Source organism: Cylas formicarius, unplaced genomic scaffold (genome assembly GCF_029955315.1).
Source record: "Cylas formicarius isolate icCylForm1 unplaced genomic scaffold, icCylForm1.1 PGA_scaffold_3__17_contigs__length_32017465, whole genome shotgun sequence".
NCBI classification, from domain to species: Eukaryota; Metazoa; Arthropoda; class Insecta; order Coleoptera; family Brentidae; genus Cylas; species Cylas formicarius.
In genome coordinates this window covers 25,067,178-25,088,190 of record NW_026844326.1, presented here as the reverse complement: position 1 = coordinate 25,088,190, position 21,013 = coordinate 25,067,178, and the positions used below count along the sequence as shown (strand labels likewise).

General features: G+C 35.5%; 1 protein-coding gene across 2 annotated transcripts in view; it reads left to right on the top strand.

Moving 5' to 3' along the window:
* Positions 1-19,809, top strand: part of LOC132699324 (homeobox protein unc-4-like) — a 58,027-nt gene extending 38,218 nt beyond the window's left edge. Inside the window, exons 3-4 of one of the 2 annotated variants that reach the window (XM_060665971.1) lie at positions 17,770-17,974; positions 18,302-19,809. In XM_060665971.1, coding sequence (XP_060521954.1) covers positions 17,770-17,974; positions 18,302-18,558 — 462 coding nt within the window. In that variant the 3' untranslated portion in view covers positions 18,559-19,809. Of the gene's footprint in view, positions 1-17,769; positions 17,975-18,277 lie in introns of both variants that reach the window. The other variant, XM_060665969.1, reaches the window with a different exon arrangement.
* The last annotated feature ends 1,204 nt before the right edge of the window (positions 19,810-21,013 follow it).

Here is a 21,013-nt window from a genome sequence, read left to right as displayed (position 1 = left end):
AGTCAAAAACATTAAAAGCTTAAAATATAAATGACTTTCTATTTATCAATCTTCATAAAAGCTTCAAACTCGTTGAGTCTGTATAATGTGTTGCTAAAAAGTAGTTTTCTTTCAAATTTTACTTCAAACTATTTGTTGATGCACAACAGTCTTAATTGATTTAGTGGTAGGTTAAATAACTAACAACCAAAATGCAAAGGATATTTGTTGTAGAACTCATGATGACTCTTAAAAAGACCTATCTATCAAGAAATATTGATAAATGTGATTTATAGTACCTCTTGTCCTTAGCATATCAAAATTTACTGCTACAAATTTAGGATCTACGCTATCGAAGGGACGCGTAAAGTCAAAAAATAGAACCATTGTCCATACAATTAAAAAGTTAGGTTTAGGGGTTATGTCGTCGCTAGCACTTTCTGTCGAATAGCCTCTTCTAAATCCGTGCCTTTTCGAATATTTAAGAAAAAATGCTTAAAAGTGTAATGGGTCTGTAATTTTCCAGATTCTCACGTACTCCTTTCCTAAAACATGGTGCAATTTCTGTTTGTCTAAGCATTTGAGGGAAATTCCCTGTTCATCCGAGCTATTTGAGATAAATAATATATTTTTATTTGTCATATCAATAGTTACAGTACAAAAAATGCGATCAGATCAATGCAATAGTTAGAAGACATTCCAAAAAAAGATTTGCACAAACTAAAGCATTGTGGCACAACCCAACTATAGAATGATCAAAACTATGAAAACAAAAAAAAAAAACAATAAGTAAGCAAAGTAAAAGGCGAAGGAACGCACTGTTCTATAGAGGAAGAAGTGCTGAAAAAGATTTATGACCCAATACTGGATGTCGTTGCACCAAGAAGAAGAATCAGAACAAACAAAGAACTCCACGAACTGTATAAAGACCCCAATATAGTCAAAGAATTCAATTATAGAAGACTACTTAGAATACAGGCCCGAACCTGTTAAAGGCGGATAGTACAATCAACCCAAACCCATATAGCATTGTAAACTATTAATATACCTGGTGCTATAAGGATGGACAGAAACTGCCTCAGATATTCAGATTCCAGGTGCCTTAGGGTTTGATGTTCAAATGAAAAGTAAGTTTTACACATTCCGTTTACATTTATGTTTACAGACTTATGAGATTGGTTATTGTTAATGTCGGCGCAAAATTTTAAATACCTTTGAATCTCCTCGAAATTAGTAACACTAGACTGAAAGGTTTCGATAACTGTCTCTTGCGTGTTGATATTGCTCTGTTGCATCCTTGTCAGGATATCGTGAAAAACACTTTTTTGGTCGTAATTGTTGTTTGAGATTATAATTTACAAAAAAAATTGCGACATTAAGTGGTGCGCCCAAAGAAAATAAAACAATGGTCGAAGAAAAAAACTTTAAATTAGAAACAGTAAAATAAAAAATGAAAAACGAAGAAGAAATTTACACAGAAATTGTTGACAGGCCAGAAAATGAAGACAGATAGCCTTGGGTGTGGAAAAAATAAAAAGTTATTAAGATTATTGGATCAAATCCTAGAGTCAACGAAATTAGTTTCCAAAATATGGCAAAAGTATTTAAGTTTAGATAATACAATACATTCCGGTGTCAACTAACGTTTGTCTACGAGAGAGTTGGTTCATCAGGCAGCCATTTTACAAAAAAATATTTTTTTGACTGACCTTAAGTTTAGTTCTGATGTTGTTGTATTGAAATTATCGCTTTGAGTTTTCAACTTTATACCATTTAAAAGAAAGGTGGGCCCCGACAATTCGCGAATGTGCTTACAATCAATTTCAATGTTCCTCAATTATCCGAGGGAAACTAGGCGTGCGAGCTGACGCGAACAAGCCGGGCTAGCCACTACACGCCACCGAGACGTTTACGTTGCCAATATAACGCCCCTAAATTACCATGTTAATTACGAGAGCGTGTAAGCCAGGGGCGGCATTTGGCGTCAGTTACAAAGAACGAATTGTCAATCTGTTGAAAAAAATTACTCTAACTGGAAAGCCGTTAGATTTCCACCGACGAACAATGGCGAGCTGGAAATTGAACCAAGAAACCCGTCATCGATCGGGTCCACATTTTAGAACAAATTTTCAAGTTAAAATCTCAGTTTCGACCCTGCACGATGATGGCGTGCTTACCGGCAATAGAATGATACAGGTCGGACTGACGGTATGGATAATTTTCATTAATTTTCGCGTCGGCTGATGTCTTGTTTTCGCCTGTTTTATCCAGATAAAGGCCTCTTTAAAGGAAACAGCAACGAAAGTAATGGAAGAGGACTTATTTTTGCGGTAGTAGCGAATTAGCTTAGAGAATGTGCAACAGCCATATGTCGAAGTCTAAGTTTTTTATTTTTGCGTTATAAGTATGTTCCAAGTATTTTCTTCACCAACAAACTATTTCATCGCTTCATTGGCTTTCATTTTGCAGTTTGGCTTTGTCCAGAAAAAATACATGTCCTTCAAAGTTTCCCATAACTGGTCTTCCTGGACCTTTTTTACAACAATTTTATGCTCTTCCTCCCAGAGGTTCTAACATTCTTATTTTGACCCAAAGAGGTGCGTTTTTATTTAATTTTGAAATTTTCGCCATTTTAAAAAATAAACAAAAACATGTTCTTTTTATTTAAAATAAGACTTTCGTTCATACTTACTCTTATCTTACATGTAACAAAATAGTTATGAACTACGTTATAACATAAAAACTATAAGGGGAAAGAAAAGTATTAATAAACTAAATATCATCAATTCAATTTTATTTGAATAATTCTGAAATTGAACTTGCTGATTCCTTCGGAAGTTTTAATAAAATTGTGGACCTGTAGGAACAATCCATATGTGGAAAAAGAGAAAGAAGGGAAGAGAGAAAAAATATAAATAATTTGTAAAGTTTTCGGACACTGGGCCTTTTTTTGTTATTTCGACCAAGGAGTAACTGAACTCCTCTGGCACAGAAATATCAGGAAAAAAACTAAATCCTTGATATATGAAACAATGGTTTAGAGTATCATGACATACGCAGCAGATCATAAACAAAAACAAATCGAAAAAAAATTCTGACCACCAAAAAGATGTTTTGGAGAAGATATTGTGGACTGACCAGAATGAAGAAATACGAAGAATACTCTTCCACGTATTCATTTACGTATATGTTGAAAGGACATCATCCGTGCGCTTGTTGAACTCCGACTGGAATCCTGCAGACGTTTCCTTCAATGCTCACAGAATTCCAGTCGGAGTTCAACAAGCGAACGCACGATATCCTAGATATTTGCTCAGTCTCATTTTCTGACATATAAGGTCCCGAAGTGCACCGTTTTTAAGATATGGGTTATGGTTTATAAAAATTTAAAATAGTATATTATGCAGCAAGTGCGATAAACTACATTTGAGTTACGAGTTTATTTAGCACGAGCGGAGCGCAACGCAGCGTGTGTTGATTAAACTAGTGACTTAAAAAGTTTACCAAACATGTTGCATACTATACTTTTTCTAAGACCGTTAGTTTTTGGCTACATTTTCGCAAAACAACACGAATACATTCGCTGACATGACCGTCAGAATTGACAAACGTCAAAATTCAAAGCGTTGGAAATATCTCCGAAAACATGCGATTGCTCCCAAACCCAAATCCCGGAAATGTCCGAAGTGGCTTGTATCAGTGGGACAAGAAGCTCACGTGGGAAAGTGACCCTTCCCGCACTCTAGATCGGCATATAATTTATCCGATTTTGTTGAAACTTTGAATATTTAAGGGTAAGAATGTTAATTTAGCTGTAGATAGGTCCATATTATTGAGTCACTCAGTGGTGTCCCGGGGGACACCTTAGCAAAAAATATTTAAAAAAAGAACATGCTCAACTGACAGGTTTTTTTCAACATTGATCAATTTTAAATAAAATTTTTTGGTTTTTGAAAACCACTGAAATGATTCCACACGATTTTTTTGTGATTTGGAGACACATTTTCGTTTTTTTTTTTTACTTAACCAGATATGAAGAAAATTCCTTTTTAATTGCTTGATATAAAAAACATACAAATTTTAATAAACAATAAAACCAATTAAGCCACAAAAAACAGGTGCAATAAAGTCGAGAAACTGACATGGAAAAGAAACCCGGAAAGTTGAATTTTTAATTGCCTCATCTGTTGCTAAGATGCCCACCAGAACACCACTGAACTCGATAATAATAATAATAATAATAATAATAATAATAATAATAATAATAATAATAATAGACTTTAGACTTTAGACTTTAGACTTTATTGGCCATTAAATACATTACAAGAACAACAAATGGCAAGTCACAATATCAAACACATTCTAATAACATTCATAGAGAGCAACATAATTATCAGATAGACAAACACCAAACATTGAAACAAAAATTAGGTAAAAAAAAAGTAAATAAATAAATAAATAAATTCCCAATTAGTATTATGGAGACACTCGTGACGCAACACGGATGTACTCATCTGCAGTATAGAATGCGTTCTCCAATAGAAATTGTTTTATTATATTACAATGGCAGATCCTTGACAACGGTTGGTAGAACATTGTAGTAATTAATGTACAATTTATTTAACTCGGATGTGCGCAGCCTAGAATGGCCCTGGACAATTAATTCAGATCCCCTGGTGTAGTGATTGTGGCGATCACAGTGCTTAGGCATGTCGTTCTTTAGCTCATGTATGAGAGTGACTGTATAGTAAATAAATAGTGATGGTAAGGTCAAAATATTAAGCTTTCAGCGAGCAAGAGTTCAAGTTTTTCTACAAATATAGAAAAATTGCCTCTAGAGCCAGAGCGATAAACATTGATTAAAATAAGATTAAGCACTGGTATCTCCACACCACAAAACTCTGCGTGAAGATCCAGACAATATTTACTCAGATTAAGACTGCTACAGGCAATATTATTTTTAACATATATAGCAGTTCCTCCTCTGGAGGTACTGAGACGACAATAATATCCAACTAATTTATAATTGTGAACCTTAATAATATTAAGCAACTCCTCACCATTTACAAAATGTTCACAGAAACATACAATGTCAAAACCAATAGAATTTAGATATTCAGTAAACACATCGACTTTACTTAGGAGACCCTGCACATTGTAGCTCAAGATATTAATGCTGTTCCTACCTCCATCGGTAGTCTTGGGTCGGGATTCTCCCTCACTAGACGTCTCTCTGTTGATACTGGAATAATAATAATAATAATAATAATAATAATAATAACAATAATAATAATAATAATAATAATAATAATAATAATAATAATAATAATAATAAATACATTTATTGATGTGCCAAATATTATTACACTACATAATATTAGATGGTACTAATTTTAAGGCACACAAAAGGCCTAATAAAACGCGGACATCTAGCAAAGCCAGACACTGTTCAAGCCTCAATGTGATGTAAACCAAATTACCCTAAGAACAAGAAAAAAAGTATCAAATAAACAAAATTAAATATGTAACACAGAGTTCATAATAGATTAATCATTAAATATAGTTTTCAATAAACAGAGAAGTCGTGGGACAAAGGAGAAGGCGGTTTAGGCAGAAATTAGTGAGTTCCAAGAAGATATTTTGTATACCGGTTTTGTTAAATCGAAAAGACTTAAATTATTTATTGTATGTGCAATGCTATGAAAAAATGATCTCTTAAACATTTATTTTCGAGATTGTGGTATTCTTAATATAAAATGTTTTTTTAGGTAAATCATCTGTACAAAAAGTGATTTTCTTAAAAATATATTCAACCGATTTATACTTAATCAATTTAAAATACAATGTAGCACGGTGTAACTTAAACCCATTGCACATGCAAAGCCAATCCGAACCAGCCGAGTATGGAGGAATATGATCCTATCGGCGAACTCTATAAACAAGCCGCAAACGTGGATTTTGTATTTTCTGGATACGATATTGGTCAGCAACGTCCAGGCAGGTTGCGTACACACCACAACAATGATTGAACTGTGACAGAACGATGGATTCACAAAGAAGTTTCTTTGTAACAATTGGAATAAAATATCTATGACTATATTAACTTTAAATTAACATAAGATCTAAGAGTCTAAAATCAATCCTAAACTTTTCGATGTATCCGAGTATAGTATAGGAGTGTCATTAGCTTTTATGATCATTTCACCAACACTTAGTTAGCTGCAGCAGGTGCAATTCTATAAAAGTTCTTTAAATCAGTGTTAATTTTAGTTTCAGGCGGCGCCATTTAATGACCTTGAAAAAAAAGTCAATCTGAGTGTCGTCAGCATATAGATTGTATACAACAAGAGACCCAATATAATAATAATAATAATAATAATAATATACTTTATTTTCATACGACTTACAATGTAAGTATACGATAATGTCAAAATACACAACCAATAAAGATACCCAGCTTTTTTAAAATAACACGTAGAGTTATAAAAAACAAACACAAGTTGAAATGCACAAACGTTGGTTAAAACACGAGTTAACAAGTGCACGCTTGCACAGAATAGAATGCCTTCTGGATAAGCAATCGTTCCACCTCAGCCTTAAACTGACCTCAGCCCGAAATCCGTCTCATCCCAGGTTATAATTTATTAAAAAGTTTTATAGGAAGGACGATTGAGCTATTTTGCTACCGAACTTAATTTATGTTTCGGAATATCTAGGTTGTAATTCTGATTAAAACTATAATGTTCATTGGTTGCACGCGTACATATATACTCATTATAATTAGATTTAACCATCGTTACCGAATTCAGTATGTATAGACTGGAAAATGTGAAAATTTGCGTTTCAATAAATATATTCCTGCAGGAATAATGTTTCAATTTAAAGTGCATTGTACGAATAATCCTTTTTTTTTTACCCCAAGCAGTAATAGCATAATTTAAACAGGACTGAATAGACGAATAATAATATAGCAATAAAAGACTATAATCGACCCAAATGACAAAACAGAGTGTGCATAATTTTTTGAGACCAAGAAAGACCAGAATCGAAATAAACTCCCAGAAATTTCGCAACCCGCCTCTCCTCGATCGTTTTATTATTACACTTAACTAAGATGCTCTTATCTGTGATTCTTGGTGATAAATGAATCAATTCATAGACGCAGACATAGATGCGGCTCCAGTATCAAATAGTTTTTTATTGATAGCATTTTAAACAAGACGTGTCCCCAAAAATGTCGCAAATAACGCAAATTGAGTTAAGGGCAATCATAAAGTTTTTGACAAAAGAAGGGTTAGCACCTAAAATTATTAAAGTGTGTACGGCCAAAGCTCTCCTTCGTATTCTGTAGTGAAAGAATGGGCAAAACGTTTTCGAATGGGGCAGGAGTCCCTTGAAGATGATTCAAGAACTGGTCGACCAGTGGAGGTCATAACGGAAGATATTGTTGCGATTGTGGAAGAGGTGGTATTGAGTGATCGATGTTGAAAGCTCAAGGAAATCTCACAAATTACTAAGCTTTCTGATACAAGTGTTCGTTGAATCCTGCATGATGGGTTCGTAAAAACCTTTCGGCTATTGAAAAACAACGCCGTGTCGAGTGTGCGCGGTCTTTTTTGGAACTCCGTGGGCCGGAACCGAAGCCTGTGATAGAAACTATTGTGACAGGAGATGAAACTATGCTGCTCTATTATGACCCTCTATCGAAAAAAGAATCAATGGAGTGGCGTCGTAAGTGTGAAGCACCTTGAAGAAAATTCAGAGTCTGCCAGTCAACAAAAAGGGTGATGGTCACGATCTTTTGGGATTGTGAAGAAATTCTTTTGATAGATTTTAAAGAAACTAATACCACTGTCAATGGTAAATATTACGCAACATTATTACATAAATTGCGAGACTGAATACGTGTAAAATGTGGAGAAAAATTGACCAGAGGTGTGCGTCTTTTGCACGATAATGCACATGTCCATACTGCTGGTGTTGCACAAGCTGCCATTTTAGAGTGTGGGTTTCAACAGATAGATCATCCTACCTCCAGACATGGCCTCCAGCGACTATTATTTGTTTGGATATTTGAAAAAGAACTTACGTGGACGGCGGTTTAACGACGAAGTTGAGTTAAAAGAGGCTGTTTTAGCTCATTTTGCAGACAAACCAAAATAATATTTTTTTAAAGGGATTAGGTGTTAATAAAAAGATGTAATAAGTGTATTGGAAGTTAAGGGGGATTATATTGAAAAATAATAAAAAATTGTTACTCAAGTTTGTTTCTTTCATATTCAGGCAGGAAATTTTGGCGCTGTCCTCGTATGTTTAAATGAACTCTTAGTCCTAAAAATTACCCTTTCTGTTTGTATAACTTACAAAATATAAATAAACATAAGTTGTATTTGATTATTCATTTTTTGAAAGAGGCTGGAGTGGAAAAAATTAGTTTATATTGTTAATACTATCGTCGTGTTTCTCTCTTGCTTCGAGGACGGCGGATAGGTGGCAACGTCGGAAACAAATGACATACGAGCGAGCGCGCGCAGCCGTCAAGAAACGATTATTAACCCGCGTGGAAACACTTCGCGAAGGCAATTTTCACCGGGATAGTGTTACGGAGGCAATTTATTATCGTTAATATCGCCCGCTTTATATTCAATATACAATAAATATGGGAACAAATTGAGTCGGACGGCGGCGCGGCGCTTATCGTGGTAGCCGACGCGAAACGAGTCTGCGACGAAGAAACCAATAAGATGTTAATCGAAGTGGGCGCTGCCGCGCTCGCAATAAAGCAAATTCTCCATTTATTTTACCAATAAACTACGGTCCGCGAGCGGAACCGGTTTTGCCGTTTTCGGGTTTGGAGACACGCGGTCGCCGCCGCCGACCCGAATTTTGCCGTTTCGGCTTGTACCGGGTGGCCAATTATGAAGGGCAATAGGCCCTACTTCGAAAACTAATTGCCGCAAAGACTTGGTGTGAAAAAACTTGCGACTAAAGCCACTGACTAAAGCCATCTAAAGGAGAGCGCAGAAATTATTGATTCAATTGCCATTGTTACTATGGCAATGTATTTATTTATCTTTATAATATTTTAATTGGCTGTAATTTTTTTGTTTTGAGGGTTAGTAGCCCAGTTTTTTCCAAGTGACGTATAATACAAAACACTATCAATTTTCTGACATTAAGCCTACAAAAAGTGCAGAACAATGTAAAACCGAGGATGCAGTTTTATTTGGATTTTTTAAATAATGAGAATAATACTTTTTTGAAAAACATTTTATGGACTGATGAAAGTTCTTTCACTACAAGATCGGGTTGTACTCGATAAAAAAAAAATACGTACACAGAACTCGTGGAACTTCGGCAACGAATTTCAGAGGCAATCAATCAGTTAAGGGACAATCCGGAAAAGTTTCTAAATACAAGACATCATACAATTAGAGTGTACGAGAAATGTGTTCAGAAAAATGGTGGTCACAAACAGCAGTATTTAGAATAGTTTTTTGTTTTACTCTAATTTATAAATAATTATTATTGTTGCAGTCAGTCACACCAATCTTTGAAATTATATAAAAATTTCCATTTTAAATATAATGTGTTGTAATAAAAGTGGTATAGTTGAAATTAATAATAAATACATTTTCTTCATATTGATGTCGCTAAACGCCCTCTATCGACGATACAAGCAATTGAAATCAATTCGCTCGGGGCAAAGGCTCCAAGATTGACAAAATGTGTTCAGTCATTTTAGGTTTATTTCCGAAAGTGTTCGGACACATCTCCCACCACTTTCCCTTTGGAGGTAGGCCAATTATCTGTAATTTGAGTAATACTGTTTCTCAAAAAACAGGATTTAAAATTCCAAAATGCGATTGCGCCCCCTGGCTGCCGTTCTAGAAATTGAAAAAAAAAATTCTAACATTTTCTCATGGCATAAGTTTTTTCAGCCCACTGAAATTACTATTGGAAATACCTAAAGGCTGGTTCGTAATATTGAGCAAAGTATGTCTCAGTTGTAATTGCTCATTAATGTAATCCGAGTTGTTAACATTTAGTTCTTGAAATTGTTATTTTTCTATATCTCAAACTGATTTCGAAATGTCGCCATAAAAACTCAATTTTTTATAGTGAAGGTAATCGTTTGTTAAATTATATCAATTTGTTACGTAACAAACAGTTCAATCTTTATTGAGGGCCTTAGAATCGGTAGATTACCTTTTAAAGCGTCTACATCTTTGTACACTCGGTATACTCGGTCGCTCGCTTTACAATTTGAGAACCACGCCATTTCCGATAGCGACGTAATTAATTTGAGTTGAGGAAAAGTCGGCAACAATGCCCCGTTATTAAAAAACTGTTAGTCCGAATCCCGACGTTTTTTGTCGTTAAAATCTGGCCGCCCTCCCCCGATCCCTTTTAGGTGGCCGGTAATGAAGTTATTTCGAACCCGCGTATACGTCACTAGGTAGCCGTAATACGAAAATAATTGGCGCTTACGCGTCGAGAAAAAATCGCCGTATTAATAATACTAATACGGGCGGACGGAACGGAATAATAACGAAATAATAAGTCATTTAAAATCCATTTTCGTACAAGCGCGAGCACGGAAAATCGTGATAAAAATGTAAATTAAATCCCGCGCGAGCTTTGCGCGACGTTCGCCGCGCCGCCGCTAGGGCGCGCTTGATTAAAGTTTAACCACAGAATACGCAGAAGCAAAACAATGCCACCTTTGATCTCAACGGACCAATTTGCCGACATTATTGTTGGTTGTTACACTGCAATAAAGTAAATAAAATATTCATACTCACCAGTTGTGCTGCAAATACACTGAAAAACTATTTGTATGTACAATTATTTTTATTTAATAAATAATTATAATTAGTTAGATGGTACATTGTCAGATTATTAAAAATTACCCAAAATAAAAAACATGTTTAAAGAACATAATAATTTTCTTAGCATAGCACGTGGACAAGTCACATTAAATTGAAACGGTAATTATTTACTCATTTTATCAATGAAAAATATATCGTTGTAAGTGCTAAAAACACTGATGACAAATCATTGCTGAAGATATTATGATGTGTATGTGTGAGGGTGAGTGTTTCAATTCCGCATATAACTCCCAATTCTTCCCAAATCAAAAGATAGTAGACAATAGTTTAAAAAGGATAAGCGGCTATCAAATGCTCATATTATAATCTTTGCTTTATTTTATAACATAAAATAAAGGAAAATTGGTGTTCGAATGAATTTCTTCATGCTGTTGTAAAACATATGTTCTTTGGGACACACATTGTCTCTAAATTATATTCATAATTTATAAATTGTTCTCTCGGCATTCTTCTCTCCATATTAAAGTCCAGTCAGAACAGTCGTGCAGTTAAGTCAGAGCATGACATCTTTATCTTGTTCATTACAAATCGGTATTTATTGTTATTGTAGCAATATAGCCAAGACATCATTTTTGATTTCATCGCTAGACGAGAAGTAACTGCACAACTGTTCTGACTGGAGTATACAATCATAAGCATCGAAATGTCAGTAACTAACTGGAATCCAATTAATCACTACCTTAAAATACTGATGATAACTGAGAACCTTTTTATTAAATAGTCAGGCACATATTTAAAAATATTTTGCACAGCAGCAGATTCTTGTCTATAACTATAATACGGAAATGAAATCGCCTATTCCGCCAGGTGCACAGTATGCCCTACCTTAAGTTCAATTTAAACGTTCAAATGTCTCTAATATTAGAATAAAGACGATAAAAATTGAACTGAGTGGCTTTTACTTGATGAAAATCCATTTAACAAAATAAATAAGAACTAAAAGATCAGATTTTCACGAAATTATATATATTCACATAACAATTCTTTCTACAACACCGTGTCTTTATCAAATGTAATATTTACAAATTACCTGCTACTATATACACCGAGAAATGACATTAAAACCTTAATTAATGTTGTTGTGAAAATTTTAATTTAATAATGGAGAGTTATTTAAATCTAATTGATCGTTAAGCATTACATTTGGATTTCTCAGTTTGTTAATCTCCATAGCTTCCAATAAATTTAATTTTCAACTTTTCGTGGCTGTATGTAAAATATCAAAATTGTCGTCAAAAATGTGTTTTTCTGTTTTTAAGTGTGTAACATAATTAGAATCTAGACTATTGTTTTTAAACGCTCTTTTATGTTCGTTAATGCGTTTCTTGAAGAATCTACCTGATTGTCCAATATAAATTTTAGGACAAGATGCGCATTTTAACCTGTAGACACCTGATTTTTGAGATTTTAGACATTTCGTTTTATTGTTTTTTAAAAATTTTCCTATTGTGTTGTTAGATCTGAAAGCTATTTTTAAACCACATTTTGACAAAAGTTTTGAAACTTTTTCACTGGGTTCTCCTATGTATGTAATTGTTTTACATTTTTTGTGTTCTGTATTAGGTTTCGGATAAATAGAGTTTACTGTTGTCTGGGTTTATTTTTTATTTATTATTTTATCGATAATGGACGGATTGTAGCCGTTGTTCTGTGCAATTTGTTTAATGATATTAAGTTCTTTGTTGTAATTTTCTGTTGAGAGTGGCGTATTAAGAAGTCTGGCTACGAAAGAGTGAAATGCAGACATTTTGTATGTATAAGGGTGATTGAAGATGAAAGAAAAAGTCTTCTATAGTTGGAAATAAACATAATATAAAATGAAAAACAAACAAAAAAACGAATATAAAACATAACAAAAAGCTTATAGACGTCATAAATGAAAGAGGGTTAAAGCGTATGCACGTCAGTACGAAAGCTAATTTTATTATAAAGGAATTGAGACTTCTTCAATATTATATTATGAAACAGAGTAACTTAATGTAATTTACGCCTACTTTCCATTGCCGACAACCTTGTTTCTTTAAGTTTATATGAAACTGGACTCCTGGCACGTATGCCATAAATAAATCGCAAACACGGCTTTGGGACCCTTTGTATTCTGTTGATGTCACACAAATCCGTACATGGGCCATATCCAGTATTACAAATATTAAAGTGATTTAAAACAAACGAATCAGTCAACCTTGTTTTTAATGACTTTGACAAAAAATGTCTCTTTGGATGTAACGGGAGTGTTAGGGCCGTCGCTTGACCTGCATCAGCAGCTCTAATTGCGAGGGCAGCGCCAAAATTTCCCGGCCTGAATATGAAAGAAACAAAGTAGAGTAACCATTTTTCATTATTTTTCAATACACTTATTACATCTCTTTTACAACACCAGCAGAATGGACAGGTGCATTATCGTGCAAAAGACGTACACCTCTGGTCAGTTTTCCTCGACGTTTTACATCTATGCAGTCTCGCAGTTTATGTAATCATGTTGGGTAATATTTACCATTAACAGTGGTATTAGTTTCTTTAAAATCTATCAAAAGTATTCCTTCACAATCCCAAAAGATCGTGGCCATCACCTTTTTTGTTGACTGACTGACTCTGAATTTTCTTGGAAGTGCTTCACCCTTACGACGCCGCTCCATTGATTCTTTTTTCGATAGAGGGTCATAATAGCGAACCATAGTTTCATCTCCCATCACAATAGATTCTATCACAGACTTCGGTTCCGATCCACAGAGTTCCAAAAAAGACCACGCACACTCGGCACGGCGTTGTTTTTGAATAGCCGAAAGGTTTTTAGGAACCCATCGTGCACTAACCTTATGCATACCTAAATGATCATGCAGGATTCGACGAATACTTGTATCAGAAAGCTTAGTAATTTCTGAGATTTCCTTGACTTTTAAACGTCGATCACTCAATACCACCTCTTCCACAATAGCAACAATATCTTCCGTTATGACCTCCACTGGTCGACCACTTCTTGAATCATCTTCAAGGGACTCCTGCCCCACTCGAAAATGTTTTGCCTATTCTTTCACTACAGAATACGAAGGAGAACTTTGGCCGTACACACCATTCAGCCTTTCTTTAATAATTTTAGGTGCTAAAGTTTTATCGTGATACTGGAGCTGCATCTATGTCAGGCCGGGATATATTGGCTCTAACCTCGTATATCATCTATGATATTTAGTAGTGCAGTCACTAAACAAAACTGAATTTTGAGAATTGGAACTTTTCCGCAAGCATTTTATCTAAAAAACAGAAACTGACAAGATTCTAGGACAGCTGAAAAGGGCCATAGTAGTATTAAAAAACTCTTGTTTATAGCAGAAATAAATGAAAAATTGGTTATAAACGTATAATACATCCTTCGACGCCGATGTTTCGCTTCTGCATAGTTCAGCAGTCTGTGGTTTAATGTTTCATTGACGTTACCGTCGCTCAAAAATTACGATCGGTAGCGCAGTTCGAAAGCGTCGAGACCGGTCTAAAAATGGCGGAGTTTTAGGGTATGGCTACAAAAAATAAAAAAAACAAAATTTTACAATAGAAAAAAATGGCGATACACACACTTGGAGCTTAGTAAACAATCCGATAACGGAAATAGACATTTTTGAATTGAACTCCCCTTATTTAAGAGTTACAAAAAAATTGAAAAATATATCTCATCGATGCTCTTTTTTATAGAGGCGTGCGGTAAACTTTGATAAATTTTTATAATAAAAAAATAAATAGATTGTTTTCCACTAGAAAGAACAAATCAAAGCGAAAATTATTAATACAATCACAATTTCGCTAATACTCATTTGTTTGGCTGCTAATTTCTGCGCATCATACCATGTGACGGATTGACAGAAAAATGTTTCGGAGCCACAAATCCGGACTCCACGGCGAGCGGCTTTTTGTTAAAATAGACCAGAGTTGGAGGCAAAGCTCGCTATTAATTAGTCCTGCGGTATACGATCCTAATTATTACCTCTCAATCGTTTATATTAATTCTAGTGAATTGCTTGCCGGTCGTTAAAGCCATAAATCGCCCGAGAATAATGATTATTTGTTCCGACCGCATCTAATTAACAATTTTAATTGATATAATGTAAAGTACCGTCGGGGATGGAGAGTCGATAAATCGTTCACAGTTTTGACATTCTATATCGACGCGCAGGTCAATACAGAAGAAAATTTTTACAGGGTTTCCAATACAGGGGCATTCTTTGCACACGTCGAAATTTCTGTCACTACTTATGATAATTACAGTTTTCGATATCTCTTTTGCAATTTCAAATTTGGCGACTCGGATATCCTGGAAAAATAATTTGGCGATTGGCAACGAAAACTCAAAATATCGAAACATAAAAGTAACCAAAACTTTTTGATTGTCCGTTTTACTGTTAGTTAACTTGATGCTTGACTTATTTTTGGTTTGGTTTAATGTTGTAATAGTGAAACAAAAACTGTCCCTTTTGGGGATAGGGTTTTGGTTGAACAAATTTGTCTAAAATACGTCATCAGGTCTTTTTCTTATCCATTCAACCCATCCAGAATGCATCCAAGGTCGTTTGGTATATATTTGTTTCAAATTTTCCACCAAAATCGAGTAGCAATTCTTTATTTGCGTATGTATGAGTATCACCTGTTTTGAGAGATATTGGTTAATTTTGTACTAATGGTAACAATTTGTTGTTTTATTAGTTAACATAATATGCTGTTTTATTTTCCAATTTTTTATCAGTTTATTTAAATGTGTTTTCTTTTAGCGCTATGCGTTTCTAGCTAGACGTCTTCATCATTCTTGTTTTTACAAATTTATGAATTCACTAATACCCTGCTCTATTGAAACAACAAAATAATCTAAATAGTTTTATACGGAAACTTGTAAATTTCCGCTGAATTTTCCGACATTCCTCGCTTCCTAATTATCCGATCAAGTCGTACCAGTACTCATCGTGTTCGTGCTTGAATTCTTTGCAATTCACCTCTTCACAGAATCGAATTCGCCTCAATAGCTTTCGTTTTACGTACAAAAAACTAGAGAAACTAAACTAACCTCTTTTGGCTAAAATAATAGCACTTTCCTTATGTCACTTTCATCACGACGCCTAATTTTCAATATACATAAGTAAAAATATCTCGTAAAAGAAGCTTTGCATCAAAATCAAGGCAATAAACGAAAGCGTCAAACAAACCAACTACAATCCAGCTACAAAAAAGTCCATAGACGGTCCTCAGATAAAATTTATGACCACTCCCCTATTTTTTTATTTATTATTACTTTGATATTTTTGCATAAAATCATGCTGCACGTAAAGATAAGAATGCCATATATGACCCGAGATATAAATAAATATGCATTTGCATATGCAAAGTCAACTCAAATGGAAAATCTCATGCAAAAGACGGTCAACGGATTAATCTATTTTTTTGTGACACCCGCTATAGCAAAGTACAGCTTTCCGGTGGTATTTTCGTCACCTCAAAATCTCTATCGATTTGATATCACATTTTAGGTTGGTTAGTTGCCCGCCACGCGCGGAAACTCCCGGAAAAAAGGTTACTTTCCCGGAAAGGTACGCCGGGGGCGGGTTTCGGTTTGGGGGTCAAACGGGTAGGCTAAAAGAGAGAACGGAGGGAAAGGACGCTTGGTCCCTCAGGATCGATTGGCCAGACCGCCAGATCGGCCTCTGATACGCCGCTAACTTCCGCAATATTGACTGAAATCAACCCCACGGTCCCCTGTCGATACGTCTATTGTTTTTAAATTGATGGCCCGTCGAAGTTTTCCCTCTTGTTCGACGGCCTTTTCCCGGAAAAGTTTAATAGGGATCTGGATTTTCCCTACCCCGCTACGCTGCTATAATCCGGCGATATACGAGGCGGTCGATTCACGATCCAAAACCGCCTATAACAACAGTTTAAATTAAGGTTTAGAGTCACGGTTGTATTGGCCTCCCGTTTAAACACAAACAGGGTTCGGCCCTGACTGCGACCAAAAAAAAAAAAAAAATCGAGAGTCGACCCGAATATTAGACACCAATCGAGAAGGGTGTAGTCAGAGTAAGGAGAATGGATCGTGTAGTGCCCGGGAACTTAAATATGTGATATACATTTTTATCATACATTGTTAGTAGTTTGTGCATAAAATAAATTTTAGTTGATAGAAGAACGTAGATCATAATATGGAAGATACGATGACTTTAGACCACCCATTCCACATTATATTGTTACAAGTTTGACAGTTAAATCAAATTAAACTTAGTGAACTTTTCTTGTACGTTTTACAGTTAAATTTATCATTTATTTAAAGTTTCAAAATATCCATTTGCGCATATCCCGTTTTTTCTCACAACAGTGGAGTCAAAACAAAATTATAGACTAATTTAATCCGATTAAATAAACAAAACTATTACTAACTAGGCGTGTAATCTATAAATTGTTTTCTATTTTTATAAAGTTTAAACTGTTTTCGTTTACTTAAATCAACAACTCCTTAAACACGTTGTGACGTCCAATGAAAATACCGAGAAAATTTATAAAGGCTATCAGTCGTAAGTAATTTATGTCAATGATTTGGAGCCCATAAACATAGCGTATACCTAACCTAAAAGATATCAAGTACAGTGTCGTAAATTTGCGAGATGCCCTGTATAACTACGACTGATTCCGCTGCGTCCAAAATAACAACTTTTCCGTAGAAAGCTTTTCGATAAAAGAAAGTTCTGACATCTACGTCAAGTGGTGCCCTTCACATGAGGCAAGGCTTTGTATCATATGCCTTGCTTTTTTATCGTACAGCATTTATATTTGGGATTACCAGAAAATTATAAACCTGAATTTAGTCTCCTAAATGCACTCGCTTCTATATTACAGGCTGGGACTAAGGGTGGATTTTCTCACTTTGCAGGTATGGTTCCAAAATCGGCGAGCAAAGTGGCGTAAGAAGGAACACACGAAAAAGGGACCGGGGCGACCAGCGCACAATGCCCATCCTCAATCCTGTTCAGGCGAGCCGATCCCACCGGCTGAGCTGAGGGCTAGAGAGAGGGCAAGGCGAAGGAAAAAACTGCAGAAGGCCCTCGAAAGACAAGCGAGGAAGCTGCGAGCCAAAGGTAATTTGACAGTGAAATAAACGACCATCTCTCAACCAACCTTCTTTGTGTTGAATAGTTCGCTTTGTAAGTCTTCATCTAATTCATATCTCGTAGATCTCTCCTCTCATCTAGGTTCATCGTTTTAATCCACTTTTTGTCTAACTGTTGGATCTTCTATACCTGTATGACACTCCTTGTTATTTCGTCTTGCATTGCTTGCCTGCTATTGGTAGAATCTTTATTTTGCAAATGTTCATATTTGACATTGAGCTTGACATTCAGCTGGATAGATTACACGAAATTTCTTATTATTTCTTCTAGTTGCAACTCGTCTTCTTGTTCCAGGCATAGCCGTGGACCTCGTGGCGTTGAAACGGGAATACTTGGCTCAACGAGGGACAGAGGGCGTGGACAGTGACAGTGACATTGACGTGGTGGGAGACTCGGGCGCGGAATCGGAATCGTTCGGCGAGAATTCGATGTTCGCGTCGCCCGTGACGGAAAACGGAGGCATGGATCTGTCGTCTAGCTCGCACGAGCACGAAGACAAAAGCCGTCAGAGACCGAACCCTTTCAGCATAGAATCGTTACTGAACACTTGAAGTTTCTGTGACGCGAACCGTCCGTTTTTCAGTGATCGTGCCTCGTACGCGAGTAGGCTTGTACGGGGACGCATCGAGAGAATTTACGTGCAATAAGAGATCCGTATTTATTAATCCGTACTGAGGAAGTTGTTTATGTGAATGTTTCGTTTGTTTTTTTTTAGTATCGAACAGAGAATTGCGGCAAGCCATATCCGCGGGAAATTCGTGTAAAAAAAAGTGTAATTTATTTGTGATACGACACATTGTAATATAGTGTAGATACGTGTACACATATCCACGTTTTCTTCGAGACGCAGGGCGGTCGATCGAAATCGGATAGCCTCCATAACCTCAAAATCGAGTAATTGTTCCACTAAAAATTGTTTACGGTATATTTTTCTATTCTTCTGTTTCTGTCAATTGCCATAAAGTTGTACCAGAGTGCCGTGTACATAGTCCGCAAAACCTCTTCAGGGAATGAATGGTAAATTGTCATTTTAGAATTTATAAATAAAATGACGTAATTTGAAAAACAATTTTAATATTTTTTTAAAGAATTCTTGAAGAAATAGACAACATTGCTTTCAAATTTATTGTTTTACTTAACTTATTTTTACTAAAAGAGTGTTGTTTGCTTTCAGTTTATATCCTATGACTTGTGTTTTTTATTACAAGAAATATTTATTATGCAAAATTCTGTACTGTTTCTCAGAAAGATCTGTGATACGGAATATTTTATTTTTTTATTAATTGCGGTTTTAATCAGATTTCATTCATATAGAAAAAGTGACGCAAAAGAAATAATTTGCCTGCAGGAACAATTTTTACGTTGCTTTTAATACGGGAGGGACCCTCCAAGATCAATTTTGACCTAGTTTTTGGAGACTGACGGGTTCGAACGATTGCCCCATAGAAATTAATATATAATTTGTATTTATTTTCATGTAAATATGTTAGATAAGAGGCCCACCTGTAAAAACCGCCCATTCCGTAGAAAATTCTGTACTACGTTCCGGTTCGGCCGGCCAAGCTAGTTGTTAAAAATTTTCACGTCCTTATACGCAATAAAGCCCGTACGAAAAATCGAAATAAATAAAAGAAAATAGACGGCTCGCGAAATCCGACGACGTGCGAATCTTTTGAGGCAATAAGCAACGAGTCTGTGATGAATGGCGAACCTGTAACAACGAAACGTTGCGTTACGTCATCGGGTTCGGCGAAACCGTTTCCGAAAATGGCCCGTTCTGATGTTAATATCAATAAGGTTAAGTCAAATAAAATATTTATTCGAATCAGCTGGTTGTTTCCATGGATGTTCCCCCCTTTTGAGCTATCCAATTATAAAATAGAGTTTATGCAATAGCATATGCATGAGACGCCCAAAACCATCGGCAAACAAGTTGCCCACAATTACCAACTATTCACATTTATTAAAAATTACATTGATTAGTTTGGCAACACAGCGATGGTAAAATCAGCACATAGAGTCCCGTTTCCTAGGTGTTTCTATGAAAATTATTTATCAACTAAAATCTGGTTTTTTTATAAATACATATACTTTGCTAGAGAATTTTGAACAATAATTTTGAATAATACCAGAAACGACTGCGTACTGGTAGTTTTGTTAGTTGTCAAGACAATAGGATATTATAGTTTGTTTTTTGAAAGCCGAGAAGGATTCAGCAAGTCTTACTACCTTTATCTTGAAAGAAAACAACCTCCTAAAGACATTTTCGGGAGGTTGCTACACAACCTATTTAATAGCAATCAGTTTAGGAATAAGTTAAAAAAAAAATTACGACGTCCACATACACGAATAGGACTTAACTAGATGAACTAAAAAAAAACTCACGAATGCCACACAGTGCAAGCAAAGTGCAATGGCGCATCTTTTTTGGTTCCTAGAAAAGTGTAACCGAGTACGCCTTTCCTTGTCTGTGGTTTACGTTATTATGATATTATTGAAAATGCCGTTGTGCTATCTTGCGACTGCGAGTGTGGAATAACTTATTTAAAAGTCACTATACTTAAAATGTGTCTAAATTTTCTGTTCAAGTTACTTAAAATGGGCACCCAAGGCATCAATCGCCAATTACCCTTGGCGGACGCTATGGACATTAAATGTGATTGGGTTGTGCAGGTGAGATGCTTATGAACTCGGATTTTCCTGTCTAACGTTTTTCCAAAATACCTTAGCTTTAATTTACCACTTCCCACAAGAAAGGTTCTAGCTCTTAGAGTATTAAACTAACTAATAACCACTTTTCACGTTCAAATTCACGTTTTTCATAGAAACTCAACCATACTGGACTTTGCTCTGTATCTAATACTAACGAAAATGATACCCTATTCCAAATACCGTCTAGATGTCCTCCTTATAACGAGGTTAGAAGTATCCTGTTTAAAGATAAGGAGTTTTTTCTGGAAAAACTGGACAATCTTACATCTAGCACCAGGATATCTGTGCAGAGTT